Source organism: Uranotaenia lowii, chromosome 3 (genome assembly GCF_029784155.1).
Source record: "Uranotaenia lowii strain MFRU-FL chromosome 3, ASM2978415v1, whole genome shotgun sequence".
NCBI classification, from domain to species: Eukaryota; Metazoa; Arthropoda; class Insecta; order Diptera; family Culicidae; genus Uranotaenia; species Uranotaenia lowii.
Genome location: NC_073693.1, coordinates 266,486,459 through 266,503,515, shown reverse-complemented (window position 1 = coordinate 266,503,515; position 17,057 = coordinate 266,486,459). Strand labels below are relative to the sequence as shown.

Here is a 17,057-nt window from a genome sequence, read left to right as displayed (position 1 = left end):
TAAATATAAGATGATGTTGGACATATACTTTAATTGGAACAATATAGAGAAAACTCACTTCACTTCTCTTCCAGTTAAGAAAACTCAAGTTGATCTCCTCCGAAACACTTTTTGTGGCCCTGAAAAGGGCCGTTTTGATAGCATTGTTGGCATGATCTAACCTCCGAAACCGTACAAAGTGCGTCCCTGGCGTTTCAAGGCATAGACGACATCCATGGCAGTGACGGTCTTCCGCTTGGCGTGTTCAGTATAGGTAACAGCGTCACGGATCACGTTTTCCAGGAACACCTTCAGCACACCACGAGTTTCCTCGTAGATCAAACCGGAGATACGCTTGACTCCTCCACGACGAGCCAAACGACGAATAGCGGGCTTGGTGATTCCCTGGATGTTATCACGCAAAACCTTGCGATGACGCTTGGCGCCACCCTTTCCTAGACCTTTTCCTCCTTTGCCTCGGCCAGTCATTGTTGAAGATTTGAGTTAGGTTGTTAACGAACGGTTGAAACGAAACTGATGCTTAACGAACTTTGAGGGTCCTGCTTTTATACGATTTTCCGAGGGTAGACTTTCGAGCATTCCGTTATGCTGCTGCTTCGCTTGGAGAGCATAATGTTGCCTGGGTTAAGGGGAAGTATCCCTTCCATGCCAGAACATAGCATCTGCCGTTTAGGCGGGAACATGTTCCTCGAGCAGAGGTATAAATATGTCCGATTCCAACCGTTGAGGGTTATTCTGAAATCATCGTTTCTCTTGATCATTTCTTAAAAACAATTCAACCACCATGGCTCGTACCAAGCAAACCGCTCGTAAGTCCACTGGAGGAAAGGCTCCTCGCAAACAGCTGGCCACTAAGGCTGCTCGTAAGAGTGCTCCAGCCACCGGAGGAGTCAAGAAGCCTCATCGTTATCGGCCAGGAACCGTTGCTCTGCGTGAGATCCGTCGTTACCAGAAATCCACCGAGCTGCTGATCCGCAAGTTGCCCTTCCAGCGTCTGGTTCGTGAAATCGCTCAGGATTTCAAGACCGATCTGCGTTTCCAGAGCTCGGCCGTCATGGCTCTGCAGGAAGCTAGCGAGGCTTATCTGGTTGGACTGTTCGAGGACACCAATCTGTGTGCCATCCATGCCAAGCGTGTCACGATCATGCCAAAGGACATCCAGCTGGCTCGTCGTATTCGTGGAGAACGTGCTTAAATATTCTTCTATGGTTCAAACAAACGGCCCTTTTCAGGGCCACCAAATTTTCAGTTTAAGAGATAGTTATAAACTTTTATTTGCCTTATCATCAAACAGATGTTGATGAAGTTTGAAGCTGATCAGACCGCAAAAGCCCTGCTAACATTATCATCATTTATTCGATTTCTTATGCCCAAAGCGCTCTAGCTTTGATCTTTCCACCAATCAATACTTTAAATTTTTCCAACAGTTCTAATTACATTCAATAATAAACTCGTCGATGTGCCATGAATTAAAAACTGAATTTAAACCTACGACAAGGAAACTAAATAACAAAAAATATTCACCTTAGTTTTTGAAAACTGTAAAATGTTTGACTAGATGTCAAAATAAAACCATTTGCCATCAAGAAACATTTGAATTCAATCACCAAAATGGCGATACTTAGGTATGTCATATTTTTTATGCTCAACAAATGTTTATGATTCATCCAACTTTTACCTTCAAATACCATTTTTTTAAGTCTCATATTGCAGTTCAAAGTCAAAAGACTGTTTCGTCTTTCAATCCAGATAGCCAAATAAGACTTGAACATCTTAAATGGTCTTACTGACAATCTGTAACGGTATTGAATAAAAAAAATCCTCCACAAAACTTCCAACTTTTCGATAATTTGAAATAAATTTTTGCTCCATAAACCTTGATATCCAAAACATGGTTCGATATTTTTATTCAAAGTTTTTTCATTGAAATTAATTTAATCTTATCTTTAGACATAAATGATTAAGAAAAAAATCTTTTTATCAATACAGAATATGTTTCAGATTATTATGAAAGAGAAATTTAACATCCTACTTTGTTTTGATGAATCTTAAAAATTGAATATTAAAAGTTGAAGCTTTAGGGGTTTTCTCATTGTCCACTATAACGTCTGTTTTGTACGAGATCCTGATCAAAAGAGATCGAATAGTTTATGTTTACGTCACAAGAAATCTCTAGAACACAGTGACTCTATATTAACAATCTATAGTTAGTACAACCCAGCCATAACAGCTGATTGCACGCCCAGTATTATTCACTTGCATATTAATTAAAACTAACAAATATATCGCATCGATCAAGTCGGACGACAAAACTCTTAGGAATCATATTTGTCGTCCTGAAAAGGACGGTTTGGTTTTGAGTAGAGAAGAATCCAGTTTAAGCCTTCTTTTCGGTCTTCTTGGGCAGCAGGACGGCTTGGATGTTGGGCAAAACACCTCCCTGAGCGATGGTGACGCCCGAGAGCAGTTTGTTCAACTCCTCGTCATTGCGGATGGCCAGCTGAAGATGACGCGGGATGATACGGGTCTTCTTGTTGTCACGAGCGGCGTTTCCTGCCAATTCCAGCACTTCAGCTGCCAGATATTCCATGACAGCGGCCAGATAGACGGGAGCTCCAGCTCCGACACGTTCTGCGTAGTTGCCCTTGCGGAGCAGACGATGGATACGACCAACTGGGAACTGAAGTCCGGCACGAGATGATCGGGACTTTGCCTTTCCCTTGACTTTTCCTCCTTTGCCGCGGCCAGACATTTTGATGAGTTGAGTTTAGAGTAGCTTCACACCAAAGAAACGACGAATGTAGAATGTTGAAATTCCAAAGAGGGTCGATGCTTATATACTCTTGGCAACCCTAAATTCATGCAGGTATGTCTTTGGCGAATATGAAGCATAAAGCAAACGAGGCAATATGCTACCCTCGATGCAGCATGAATGGGATGAAAAGAAACATTAAAATGTAAAGGAAAATGACGGAATTGAAAAAAAAAAGAAATCCGTTTCGGATGAGTTCTGCCTGCTTAAAAGCAGCTGCAACCCAAGCCGGAATCATCTGTTTCGTTTCGAATCTAACCCAAACAACTCTACTGCAATGGCACCGAAAACCAGCGGAAAGGCCGCCAAGAAGTCCGGCAAGGCCCAGAAGAACATCGTCAAGGGAGACAAGAAGAAGAGGAAGGTCCGCAGGAAGGAATCCTATGCTATCTACATCTTCAAAGTGTTGAAGCAAGTCCACCCTGATACCGGAATCTCGTCCAAGGCCATGAGCATCATGAACAGCTTCGTCAACGATATCTTCGAACGTATCGCTGCTGAATCCTCTCGGCTGGCTCACTACAACAAGCGCTCGACCATCACATCCCGCGAAATCCAGACTGCCGTCCGTCTGCTGCTTCCGGGAGAGTTGGCCAAGCACGCCGTCTCTGAAGGAACCAAGGCTGTCACCAAGTACACCAGCTCCAAGTAAATTGGCAAAAGCGTTTTCAACCGGCCCTTTTCAGGGTCACTACATAGTTTGTCAAGAGTCATGTCTATTTTTGTTCTTATGTTTAGACCAATCAGTCTTACATCCATTATTTTGAAAATAATCGAGTAAAGTTTGAAGGAGTGATCTTGGTATCAGTAAGTTTACTGACTTTGTATAGTGGCAAAAAAAATCAATGCCCATATAATCGATTGATACATGTTTAAATCAATGCAAAATCGGCCTAGCGACTTTTCTTCTCTAGACAATTCGGTGTTGTACAAATGGTTTTGTACGGCAAGAAGTTTTTTCATAACACGCTCTTGGATCATTTTTAACACCTTTCATGCTTCCTAATTTAATCCATCCGTCTATAATTTTCATTACTTTCGTTTGATGATTATAATTTATACTTCACCGAAATGCCATTTTATCATTTATTTAAAATCATTAAATCAGCGGTGATAATCTGTTTGCACATTTTGTTATTTTGTATGAAAGTTATATGGCTGCTCAAATTATCAACATCTATCAAGCATTGAACAGGAATGCCATGTTTATCGCCGTTTTGCTTTTCAAAAACCGAGGCTTCTTGTAGCAATAATGGTCAACGGTTTGAATGCTTGCCATCAATGAATTTTTGATATAACTGTAGCCTTATGACTTGTACGGTGGAATTTGAACATCAACTAATCTCATTAAATTTAATCCAAATATACTCTTCAAATTTTATCTGCATTGAAATTCTATTAAAAATAAAGTAACAAACTAACATTGCAGCTTTTTCAAAATTCATTATTACCTTCGATTCAGTTGTTTGTTGGTTTTTATCCTACGATACAATGAAGATTTTTTCATACATGGGATTTCAAAGACGATTTTGATTCATGTAGAAAGACAAAAAATCGGTAATTTTAATGTAATATTAATTTAAAAAATAAATTTCAAAGTTGTGTTGTTTATGAGCCAAGGCCAAGAAAAATTGATGGATGCAATACTGAACTAGCAGCCTTCTGCCTCGTATCCTTCTTGCAGCCTTTTGCCTCAAATTGCCTCAAATCAACCATTCGTTAAATTCGATCAAGTTAGAGCACGTAGAATGTAAATCAGAAACAAGCTCAAAACTCATTCTTAAACAGAAAATTTGGTGGCCCTGAAAAGGGCCGTTTGTTTGAACCAAAGAAGAATATTTAAGCACGTTCTCCACGAATACGACGAGCCAACTGGATGTCCTTTGGCATGATCGTGACACGCTTGGCATGGATGGCACACAGATTGGTGTCCTCGAACAGTCCAACCAGATAGGCCTCGCTAGCTTCCTGCAGAGCCATGACGGCCGAGCTCTGGAAACGCAGATCGGTCTTGAAATCCTGAGCGATTTCACGAACCAGACGCTGGAAGGGCAACTTGCGGATCAGCAGCTCGGTGGATTTCTGGTAACGACGGATCTCACGCAGAGCAACGGTTCCTGGCCGATAACGATGAGGCTTCTTGACTCCTCCGGTGGCTGGAGCACTCTTACGAGCAGCCTTAGTGGCCAGCTGTTTGCGAGGAGCTTTTCCTCCGGTGGACTTACGAGCGGTTTGCTTGGTACGAGCCATGGTGGTTGAATTGTTTTTGAGAAAGGATCAAGAGAAACGATGATTTCAGAATAACCCTCAACGATTTAGAGCGGACATATTTATACCTCTGCCCGAGGAACATGTTCCCGCCTGAATGGCAGATGCTTTTTTTTCAGGGAAGGGAAACTTCACCTTAACCCAGGCAACATTATGCTCTTCAAGCGAAGCAGCAACATAACGGAATGCTCGAAAGTCTACCCTCAGGAAATCATATAAAAGCAGGACCCTCATAGTCCGTTAAGCATCAGATTCGTTTCAACCGTTCGTAAACAACCTAACTCAAATCTTCAACAATGACTGGCCGCGGCAAGGGAGGAAAAGGTCTAGGAAAGGGTGGCGCCAAGCGTCATCGCAAGGTTTTGCGTGATAACATCCAGGGAATCACCAAGCCCGCTATCCGTCGTTTGGCTCGTCGTGGAGGAGTCAAGCGTATCTCCGGTTTGATCTACGAGGAAACTCGTGGTGTTCTGAAAGTGTTCCTGGAAAACGTGATCCGTGACGCTGTTACCTATACTGAACACGCCAAGCGGAAAACCGTCACTGCCATGGACGTCGTCTATGCCTTGAAACGCCAGGGACGCACTCTGTACGGTTTCGGAGGTTAAATCATGCCAACAAAGCTATCAAAACGGTCCTTTTCAGGGCCACAAATACTGTTTTGGAGGAGATCAACTTGAGTTTTCTTACTGTACAATGATGGAAGACAGGAAGAGTAGCTAAGCAAATCTTCTCCGTTTTGTTCCAATTTTAGTATATGTTCAACATCATCTTAGGTCCGAAAAGACTTTTCTATCAAAGTTGTACCGAATTCGATCACCTCGCCTGGCTAGCAATATGTGATATCATTCAGATCGAATGAAGGTGCCACACAACAAAACTCAAAATAAAATGTTCACTTCGATTAATTTCTGACATCCATATCTAAATGGTTTGCATAAGAATATCAAGTTCACTTGTGAGATGGAAGAGGACAATAAAATCCTTTTCCTAGACGTTCTCATAAAAAGAGAAAAAAATCTTTTGAATTTTGAGATTTACAGGAAACCACATAAGATGGCCACTTTCCATCATTTGATCCACAGAATGAATCGAATTCCTTTCTCAAAAGATGGGAAAGAAAAGGAACTTCAATATGTCTTCTAAACGGCAAATAAGAACGGATGCTAACCCAGTTCTATTCAAGCAATCATCAACAAAATAAAAACAAAAAATTCTTCAAAGACATCCTCTACTACTTTAACTCCAATTTTAAACGAGTTTCAACGGAGATCGATGGAATTAAATTAAAATGCTCTCTCAATTCAATGCTATTGAATTGGATTTCAGTAGTTCCAATTATCAATTCAAATCTTTTTTAGGACCAACAAAAGATCCAGTGGAACTTCTGCACAGATCCGGTGTTTACAAGATCAGTTGTTCTGACTGTGAAAAGGTAAACATTGGACAAACAAAAAAGAATTTATTAGATAGATTCGAAGATCATTTGGTATTTGCCAAATCAGATTCGAAGACTTCCTTCACAGAATTCTAGATCTTCAGTCGCATTACACTTCTGTGAAACAGGTCATTTAATCGATCAAGAAATTGTTTCTTTGTTCGATCTTTGAACAGTAAATCACTGAAATTAGATGCAGCGGAAAGTATTGAAGTTCTGAATCAAAATTCAGCTAATCTGTTGAACGGAGACCACGGACCAAGTCATAGTTGGGTATTCAAGTTCTTAGGAAAGAAGACATATATTTATCTGACAACGCCCAAAATAGGACGGGTAACGATAAAAATCTACCTGTTAACAATAACAACGGCACATTTGCCGAGCGTTCGAAGTTTAATATAAATGATTAGTTTCAGCCATGAAAATGTAAATGGCGGATAGGTATAATTTATGCTGGCGTTTGTCATGCTACCTATGTCATACAGGCATTGCAATATGCATCGATCTTTGTAAACCATCCAGAGCATTTCCAAACCCAAAAGATATCCCTTAAAGTACATTATCCTCAGAAAAACAAAATTAAATGAGATAGGTATAATTTATGTCCAGCCCATAAGCCCAATTTATGTCCAGCCCATAAGCTTGCCTTCCTACGTAACACATTTTATCAGATTTTTATATAAGTGACACGTGTACAAGGATGTGAAATTTTAGATGTACTGAAAACTAAAATTTACCTCTATTGTGATGTTAAAAACAATTTTGGAAACAAAACTACACACAAACCTTCACACGTAAAAAGGATTAAAAAATCATAGTTATGTCAGCCGATTTTAGGCTCGATGTTGCCCCTCTACCCGATCAGGAGAGCATATACAAATAATAAGCCAAACGTATCTCACCAAGATATTTACATCTGATTCAGTTATAATTAAGTACTCAAAATTTTCGATTTTAAGTTTCTCCAATCTGAATTATATCTTATTCTGATTGACAGACTTGAATGCGGTTGAGTTCATTTTCAATGATAAAGATTTTTTTTTGGATTGTCCTAAATTACAATGATTATATCTTATTTTGATATACGTACAACTTTTTATGAAACACGGACATCGAAGTCATCGGCCTAAACCGTACATTAATGAGTTTCGCTTAACAGATCCATAAATTTGAATCCAATTTTTGGGAAACCAAAATCAGAGAGTGGTTTTTGCAAATAATGCGGTTGATAGATATTCCACTAGAAATTTTTCCCGAAGCACTCATATCTTGATAAGATATAATTTTGATAGGATTTGTTCTGCCCAATATCAAAATATGCTATCAAAATAATGAAAAATAATCGTTTCTTAAACTCTTGTATAACATGACTGGTAGTCCTGAAAAGGACTGATTCTGTCGGTTAAGTTGAATTGATCAATCAAGAGACAATTTACTTCTTGGCGGCTGCCTTCTTGGCCACAGTCTTCTTGGCAACAGGCTTCTTGGGGGTCTTTGGCTTCTTGGCAGCGGCTTTTGGCTTGGCAGCGGCCTTCTTGGGGGCAGCAGCCTTCTTCACGGTGCCGGCTTTCTTGGCAGTCTTGGCCGTGGCAGCCTTGGCCTTCTTTTCAGCGGCGGCCTTTGGCTTCTTAGCGGCAGCGGCTTTCGGTTTCTTGGCACCAGCGGCCCTTGGCTTCTTGGCCACGGTCTTCTTCTCACCAGCGGCCTTCTTTGGCTTCTTGGCGGCGACCTTCTTCTTCTTCTTCTCGCCAGCTGGCTTCTTATCCTCAGCCTTGATCTTGAACGATCCGGAAGCACCGGTGCCCTTGGGTTGGGTGAACTTGCCCTTCTCGACACCGCTCTTCAGGGCCTTCTTGATGAAGGGCGACAGCTTGGCCACATCACACTTGTAGTTGGCAGCGATGTACTTCTTGATGGCCTGCAGCGACGATCCCTTGCGTTCCTTCAGCGCCTTGATGGCGGCAACCACCATGTCGTTGACTGGCGGGTGGGTGGATGGCTTCTTGGGCTTCTTATCTCCCTTCGGGGCCTTTGGCTTCTTGGTGGCCTTGGCAGGAGAGGCAGCTGGGGCCGCGGCAGCAACTTCGGTTTCAGTCATTTTGGTTTTGGTTTGGTAGAATGCTCACACTTCACGAGGAAAAGCTTATGAATGAAGCCAATGACGTCACCAAGCAGTCCGTTGTATTTGATGTCCGTGCTAGTGACAAGCGGCAGGTATCTTTATTTCATTCGAAGAGAATCATATTTTGATTTTATGAAACCTTTTTCAAAACACTGTTTATAAAACATTTGGATAAAAAATTACAGATTTATGTTTCATTTATTAAAAGTGAACTCAATAGCTTATCAGAAAATCCATTCGAACAGGCTGAATGTTGACGGAGACATAGGAAGTTTTGACGTTTCATACCACCCTTTAGCAATAAAATTGAAGGTTGTTATCAAAAATGTCAATTTTCACTATTGAAACAATGAAAATTGTTATGATTTAAAGTTCAAATTAAGAAATGGTAAGTTAACTTGATGGATCATCCAAAGTTTTCAAATAATTATATGTTTTATCCAGATCAAATTGCGATTTGTCGAGACACTTTCATGGGACCATAGTTTCAATAAAGTTCGTGAGTTATAAGTTGGTTTAATTCAACAACAAAAGAACAATGAGTCATAAGTGAACTATGATTTCCCTTATAACTCATTAAAAGTATTGATTTTATATCATTAAAGAAATTATTGTAATTTTTACATATTTAAAACATTATCTTTTTTGAAAGAACACAATGAACAACTTTGCACACCACGTGTTCGGTAAAGCTTTATGCTTAGTATGATGCCAAGCTATAGAACAACGGTAACTGTTCGGAATTAATTTTTATTTTATACTTCAATGATCCTATAACAGAAGTTTAAAATTGAAATCATAATTATTTTGAAATATGGATTTCTTTTTCCTAATATCTGATATCATTACAATTAATTCAAAGTTTATTTGATCCTTTGAAATAAGTTCAAGTTGCACTGGTTTTTCAAACGGTATTAAATCCTTTTAAAGTAATAGACTTAAGACTAAAGTTAAATATTTTGTTTATGTTATTCTTCTCGCAACCAATCAAAGTGACAATTAATTCAAACGCGCTTTTTTTTCAGAATAATAAAAATAACAGATATCAATTTAAGTAAATTTCCGAAAAGAAATGCTCTTCCGTGTTTCTTCAAAAATTCAAGCAATTGAAATCCGTAAGCTTATGTGCTGTTATGCAAATATTTTTGAACAAATCATTGAAAAAAGCATTTTTGAATTAACAAACGGAATTGGGAGTTTGAATATCACGCAAGCAACATTCAAAGTGAATAATATCAAATATCAATGATACATATTGCCCGGTTCAAAAGAATTCCTATTTTCACCAGCTGCGACGACTTCTAGTCGAGGCATTGTCTTTTGAAAAATATCAGGAACATTTTTAAAGCCAAAAGATAAACGTGTAAATTCATATGGCGACAATAACTGCATTTGGGGAACAATCAAGCCAAATAATTTATTTTAAGCTTGACAAGGTTTAGCTTAAAACTAATTATTTGACTTGATTGTTCCCTAATGCCAGCTACTGTCACCTTATGAAATTTCACGTTTAACTTTTGGCTTTAAAAATGTTCCTGATATTTTTCAAAAGACAATTGTTCTAATAAAATTATCGAGGATACCAGATTTTTTTTTTAAAACTCATGTATAGCCAAAGCAGGTATCTTTGCATGAATTCTAAGGGATGGATCAGGAATCACAGACTGGTCATCGAATTTCCCAGTGATGGCGAAGCAAAACAGAAGACATGTATCGTTGGCAAAGTACATCCAATGCACGCGACATGGATTTGGAAGTAAATTTGATTGAAGCATAAATATAAACATGTCACTTATAACAATCTTTTGATATCAATTATCACATATTATTCAAATCAAATTCGTCAGTCTACTGGCACTTCAATGTTCGTATTTTCTGTTTTATGAAATAAAATAGAGTGAATTTTTTGTTAGGTGTATACTATTTGAAATTGTTTTTTCTCGCTTAGAGCTAATTTTCAGCTATTACTTCGTCAATTTTGATTTAAAATCATTGATGCGTTCCGGAACGCAATATAAAAACTGAACAAATAATGATCATAGTACATTCGAATGATTTCAATTTGAAAAGAAGGGCTTGTGATATAGCTCAGTTGGCAAGTCTGTTGTCTCCTGAGCCGATGTCCGCGAGTTCGAGCCCAAAAGCAAAACATCGAACACAGTTGCACCGGATAAGTTTTTCAATAACGATCCGCCAACTGCAACGTTGATAAAGTCGCGAATGCCATAAAGATGGTAAAACGGCTATAATCGAAACAAAAAAAAATTGAAAAGAAAACAACTCATCTCTCATATACATGTTGTGGCCCTGAAAAGGGCCGTTGTATAATTCATGGTTTAGCCAATTTACTTGGAGCTGGTGTACTTGGTGACAGCCTTGGTTCCTTCAGAGACGGCGTGCTTGGCCAACTCTCCCGGAAGCAGCAGACGGACGGCAGTCTGGATTTCGCGGGATGTGATGGTCGAGCGCTTGTTGTAGTGAGCCAGCCGAGAGGATTCAGCAGCGATACGTTCGAAGATATCGTTGACGAAGCTGTTCATGATGCTCATGGCCTTGGACGAGATTCCGGTATCAGGGTGGACTTGCTTCAACACTTTGAAGATGTAGATCGCATAGGATTCCTTCCTGCGGACCTTCCTCTTCTTCTTGTCTCCCTTGGCGATGTTCTTCTGGGCCTTGCCGGACTTCTTGGCGGCCTTTCCGCTGGTTTTCGGTGCCATTGTTGAGTTGTTTGGGTTGGATTCGAAATGAAACTGATGATTTCTGCTTGGGTTGCAGCTGCTTTTAAGCAGGCAGAACTCACGCAAAACGGTTTTAGTTATTTTCGATTCCGTCGTTTTCCCCTATATTATTATGTTTCTTTTCACCCTATTCATGCTGCATCGAGGGTAGCATATTGCCTTGTCTGCTTTATGCTTTATGTTCACCATTGCTTTACCTGTCTGAAAACAAGGGGTGTCCAAAAGTATATAAGAACCGACCTTTCTGAGTTTCGAACATTCTACATTCGTCAGCTCGTTAGTGAAAAGCTACTCTAAACTCAACTCATCAAAATGTCTGGCCGCGGCAAAGGAGGAAAAGTCAAGGGAAAGGCAAAGTCCCGATCATCTCGTGCCGGACTTCAGTTCCCAGTTGGTCGTATCCATCGTCTGCTCCGCAAGGGCAACTACGCAGAACGTGTCGGAGCTGGAGCTCCCGTCTATCTGGCCGCTGTCATGGAATATCTGGCAGCAGAAGTGCTGGAATTGGCAGGAAACGCCGCTCGTGACAACAAGAAGACCCGTATCATCCCGCGTCATCTTCAGCTGGCCATCCGCAATGACGAGGAGTTGAACAAACTGCTCTCGGGCGTCACCATCGCTCAGGGAGGTGTTTTGCCCAACATCCAAGCCGTTCTGCTGCCCAAGAAGACCGAAAAGAAGGCTTAAACTGGATTCGTCTCTGCTCATACACTCAAACCGTCCTTTTCAGGACGACAAATCTTTTTCTAAGAGTTGGTTGATGCTTCATAATACTAACCAAATACGACATACTCTTGTCGAGAATATGTATACCCACAAAGATTTAACAAGAGTTATGAAAAAGTAAATATCAAATTACCTCGCAATGTTGTGAAAATGCTTAATAAATATGTGCAACGAAGAAGTCGTAGACAAATTATGCATGATCATAGAACTAGTTTGCCAGAATTAATAACGATTATCTTTTGGGTTGAAAAATGTGCCAGATTGCTTCCAAAGGACGATGCATATTGCAATTCCTGTATGACGAAAGTTAGCATAAATTTTACCTAGCCGCCATCTTGCATTCAAATGATTGCTACGAATAAATTGCATCAGCCAGCTTAAATAGTGAACAGAGGGCATGCATATACAAACACAAACCATTTGAAGCGATTGTTGTGGAAGTCCACGCTTTATTCCTGCCCTTAATCAAGTATCTTTCGTGGTTTTTACCACATGGTTGCCCTGTCCATAGTCTGCATTGTTTTCAATTTGCAGCAGAGATTACGTTGAAAAGAAAAATATTGCTAACTTGGCTTGGTAATAGCTTTTGATATAACTTTCCCATTGCAGGTTGGCGTGGGAATTAATGAAAGAGTCCTTGTTAAGATAAGCTACATTATTGATGAACGTTTCGATCTACTGTGATACGATAACAAATATGTAAAACGTAGCCTCCTGATTAAACTAAACTAAGCAAACTTGATCTTATTTTGAGCTTAGCTAAAACATACACCATATAAGAGTACTTGGGCCTTAGTGGTCTCATAACAATGCCAATAAAATAATAGATTATGATGAACATATACTAAAATTGGAATAATACAGAGAGATGCCATTCGGCTTTTAAATGTTATTCAATAATTTTCAAAGGACGATTGCTCTCAAGATGAACTTGAACGATTATCTTTGGGGCTACAAAATATGCGCGATAGATTTCTAGGGATGATCATTATAGCGAAATGAACAGGGCAGGTAAATGGTTAACATCAAGTAGTCAAAGTCATGCGATATTGATATATTCGGAGGTATCACTGTCATGCAACAGATGTATCATATCACCGTCACATACGGTAGGATATCGCGACATTTTGAACTGAGTGACATCTGAGCCAACGTGATGGTTATTTTATTATGCTCTCTGTCATCATAACATCCTCTAATGTACAAATTGCTGACTTCAGAAACTAAGTGTGAATTTTTGCTTTGAATAAAAAGACGGCTAGCAAATTCTCTCGTTACGGTTGGCTTCACTTGCTGCAAATTTTTCGGAGGGGAACTATCAAAAGGATGGAACTTTAACCAAAATGTATTAAGTAAGAGTTTCGGACGTGTTATTGAAATAATAACGTAAACATTTTCAATAATGTATTATAGGTAACATTTTAAGGGGAGGTCAGAAATAATGGGAATTTGGAACTTTTTGCCGACGAACTATGAGCTGGTCGATGACCATGAATGTAGACCAACTGCCTGCCGAGTCTTTGGTGGTAGTCGGCCCAAGGTATACCTGAACCGTGGACTCACCCTACCCTACGGTTTGTGGGTAGTTCGATGACTGGCGTTGATCTGGCTCAGAACTTGGCATGGTTGTGTGGTCTTGGGAAGTGCCTGAGCCGGAAACGCCCGGAACTCTTAGACCATGGTTGAAAGGAAGCGAAAAGCACTTTTTGATAACTGGTCCCAGTTGGAGTGACGTTCCAAAGACCATTTGGGAGAACGGATCAGGCTGCGGATGAAGCCTTTGTTTTTAGCTAGACTCCATCTATCCAAGATCAAGAACTTGGAAAACTTCTTCATTCAGCACGGTAGTTTTTGACCCTCTTAATTTTAAACATAGCTGAAAAGAATTAAAATGATAATAACAACACAAATTTAACATTTGAATTTTATTGATACAAACCTTCAAGCATAAATTTGTTTGCAATCGATACAGAATTTTACTCAGAGTTTTAAGGCACGCTCCCTTAACTGTGTTCAGTGCGAGTTTCAGGCAATTGAGGTCCAGACGCTCCCGGAGAAAGCATTTTAATTTTGAGAAACCGAGCGAAAATGCCACACAAATCAATTAACAAACGCGTAAAACAAATAATATGTATCGCCGACGAATGTCATGCAACAAAAATTTCTGTCAGCAACAGTATGACAGGAAAAACGAATGCTATGACCGTTTCGTTGGTGACAGGAGTGTAAAAGAGGTGACATTGACATAGGCTACCATGTTAAAGTCAGGCGATAGTGAGCGATATTTATCAGCACTGGAAATGAACTTTAACAATTATCTTTTGGGTTTAAAAGTATGCCAGATGGTTTCAAAAGAACGATGAACATTGAAATACCTGTATGCCATGTAGCATGCCCATTGAGAACATAAATTTTACCTAGGCGTAATCTTACTTTCAAAACATTGAACCTTATAAATAATATCAACCAGTTGAAAAAGTGCACTGGAGGACCGAGGTGAGACATTAAGGAAAGATTAAACAGTTTACTAACATGGATTGGAGGTAATTTCCTAAAAGATTTGCTTGGTCCAGACTTAAATAGGATTAAATGATAAGTTTGGTTGCGCATACGTTGGTTCTCAACCGTAAAATATGAACTAAATATAAAATGATATTGGACATATACTATAATTGAGACAATATAGAGAAGACTCACTTAACTTCTCTTCCAGTTAAGAAAACTCAAGTTGATCTCCTCCGAAACACTTTTTGTGGCCCTGAAAAGGGCCGTTTTGATAGCATTTCATTCATGGTATGACTTAACCTCCGAAACCGTACAGAGTGCGTCCCTGGCGTTTCAAGGCATAGACGACGTCCATGGCAGTGACGGTCTTCCGCTTGGCGTGTTCAGTATAGGTAACAGCGTCACGGATCACGTTTTCCAGGAACACTTTCAGAACACCACGAGTTTCCTCGTAGATCAAACCGGAGATACGCTTGACTCCTCCACGACGAGCCAGACGACGGATAGCGGGCTTGGTGATTCCCTGGATGTTATCACGCAAAACCTTGCGATGACGCTTGGCGCCACCCTTTCCTAGACCTTTTCCTCCCTTGCCGCGGCCAGTCATTGTTGAAGATTTGAGTTAGGTTGTTTCACGAACGGTTGAAACGAAACTGATGCTTAATGGACTATGAGGGTCCTGCTTTTATACGTTTTTCCGAGGGTAGACTTTCGAGCATTCCGTTATGCTGCTGCTTCGCTTGAAGAGCATAATGTTGCCTGGGTTAAGGGGAAGTTTCCCGTCCATGCAAGAGCATAGCATCTGCCGTTTAGGCGGGAACATGTTCCTCGAGCAGAGGTATAAATATGTCCGCTCAAAACCGTTGAGGGTTATTCTGAAATCATCGTTTCTCTTGATCATTTCTCAAAAACGATTCAACCACCATGGCTCGTACCAAGCAAACCGCTCGTAAGTCCACCGGAGGAAAGGCTCCTCGCAAACAGCTGGCCACTAAGGCTGCTCGTAAGAGTGCTCCAGCCACCGGAGGAGTCAAGAAGCCTCATCGTTATCGGCCAGGAACCGTTGCTCTGCGTGAGATCCGTCGTTACCAGAAATCCACCGAGCTGCTGATCCGCAAGTTGCCCTTCCAGCGTCTGGTTCGTGAAATCGCTCAGGATTTCAAGACCGATCTGCGTTTCCAGAGCTCGGCCGTCATGGCTCTGCAGGAAGCTAGCGAGGCCTATCTGGTTGGATTGTTTGAGGACACCAATCTGTGTGCCATTCATGCCAAGCGTGTCACGATCATGCCAAAAGATATTCAACTGGCTCGTCGTATTCGTGGAGAACGTGCTTAATTTTTTTTTCGTTGGTTCAAACAAACGGCCCTTTTCAGGGCCACCAAATTTTCTTTTTAAGAACGAGTTTTGAGCTTTAGGCTGATCCACATTCTACGGGCTTCATCTTTGTTCGTTTAACGTGATTTGACTTGGTAGAATTTAACGAATGGTTGAATTAATACACAGGTTTCTAAGTAGTAGTTAATGCGAGGCAGAAGGTTTCTAGTTCAGTATTACACCCTTTAAGTCTGCTTGTCCTTGGCTCATAAACCACTCAACTTTGACATATTTTTAAATTTTATTACTTCAAAATTACCCATTTCCAGTTTTTAACATGAATCAAACTTCTCTTTAGAATCCCATGTATGAAAAAATCATTGTTGGATAAAAATCTACAAACAACTAGATCGAAGGTAAGGATGCATTTTGAAAAAGCTGCAATGTTAGTTGTTTTTTTTTAATTTAAGAGATTTTAATGCAGATAAATGATTAAAGTGTATATTTGAATTAAATTTAATAAGAGTAAGTTATGTTCAAATTCCACCATACAAGTCATAACGCTATGTTTATATCAATAGTTCTTGGTTGCAAACCATCCAACCGTTGACCATTATTGCTTCAAGAAGCTTCGGTTTTTTGAAAAGCAAAATGGCGATGAATGCGGCGTCCCTATTTAATGCTTGGTAGATTTTGATCATCTGAACAGCCATAAAACTTCCGTACAAAATAACAAAATGTTGAACCAGATTATCACCGCATTTTTTTTATATTTCTTATTGAATGGTTAATGGCATTTTGGTTAATTATAAATTCTATTAGGAAGAATATCAAATGAAAAAAATGAAAATTATAGACCGATAGATAAGAATAGGAAGCATGAAATGTGTTAGAAATGGCCCAAGAGCGTGTTATGAAGAAGAGAGAGATGAGAAAACTTTTTGTCGTACAAGACCATCTAGGCCGATTTTGCATTGATCTTACATGAATCGATCGAAGCACGTATTTCGTTCGATCGGGGTACACGGCAATGATTTTTTTTTTTTTTTCAAACAAATATTTATGCCACTACATGAAGTCAGTAAACTTAATCATACCAAGATCACTCCTCCAAACTTTTCTCGATTATTT

General features: G+C 39.9%; 7 protein-coding genes across 7 annotated transcripts; 3 read left to right on the top strand and 4 right to left on the bottom strand.

Annotated features, from left to right (window-relative positions):
• Positions 1 to 784: 784 nt before the first annotated feature.
• On the top strand, positions 785 to 15,947 carry LOC129753383 (uncharacterized). Its single transcript, XM_055749200.1, has 8 exons — positions 785 to 1,187; positions 1,295 to 1,305; positions 2,408 to 2,685; positions 3,107 to 3,460; positions 4,657 to 5,051; positions 5,366 to 5,669; positions 13,608 to 13,637; positions 15,530 to 15,947. Exons 1-8 carry the CDS (start codon positions 785 to 787, stop codon positions 15,945 to 15,947), a joined length of 2,193 nt encoding a protein of 730 aa, XP_055605175.1.
• LOC129758020 (histone H2A) lies at positions 2,378 to 2,752 on the bottom strand. The gene has a single exon (XM_055755436.1). It carries the CDS (start codon positions 2,750 to 2,752, stop codon positions 2,378 to 2,380), a length of 375 nt encoding a protein of 124 aa, XP_055611411.1.
• Positions 3,090 to 3,464, top strand: LOC129758031 (histone H2B-like). Its single transcript, XM_055755448.1, has one exon. It carries the CDS (start codon positions 3,090 to 3,092, stop codon positions 3,462 to 3,464), a length of 375 nt encoding a protein of 124 aa, XP_055611423.1.
• LOC129758015 (histone H1A-like) lies at positions 7,951 to 8,638 on the bottom strand. Its single transcript, XM_055755432.1, has one exon. It carries the CDS (start codon positions 8,614 to 8,616, stop codon positions 7,951 to 7,953), a length of 666 nt encoding a protein of 221 aa, XP_055611407.1. The 5' UTR covers positions 8,617 to 8,638.
• On the bottom strand, positions 10,986 to 11,360 carry LOC129758022 (histone H2B). Its single transcript, XM_055755439.1, has one exon. The coding sequence runs from the start codon at positions 11,358 to 11,360 to the stop codon at positions 10,986 to 10,988; it is 375 nt and encodes a 124-aa protein (XP_055611414.1).
• LOC129758026 (histone H2A) lies at positions 11,694 to 12,223 on the top strand. Its single transcript, XM_055755443.1, has one exon. The coding sequence runs from the start codon at positions 11,694 to 11,696 to the stop codon at positions 12,066 to 12,068; it is 375 nt and encodes a 124-aa protein (XP_055611418.1). The 3' UTR covers positions 12,069 to 12,223.
• Positions 14,613 to 15,240, bottom strand: LOC129758032 (histone H4). Its single transcript, XM_055755449.1, has one exon. It carries the CDS (start codon positions 15,217 to 15,219, stop codon positions 14,908 to 14,910), a length of 312 nt encoding a protein of 103 aa, XP_055611424.1. The 5' UTR covers positions 15,220 to 15,240; the 3' UTR covers positions 14,613 to 14,907.
• Positions 15,948 to 17,057: the final 1,110 nt, after the last annotated feature.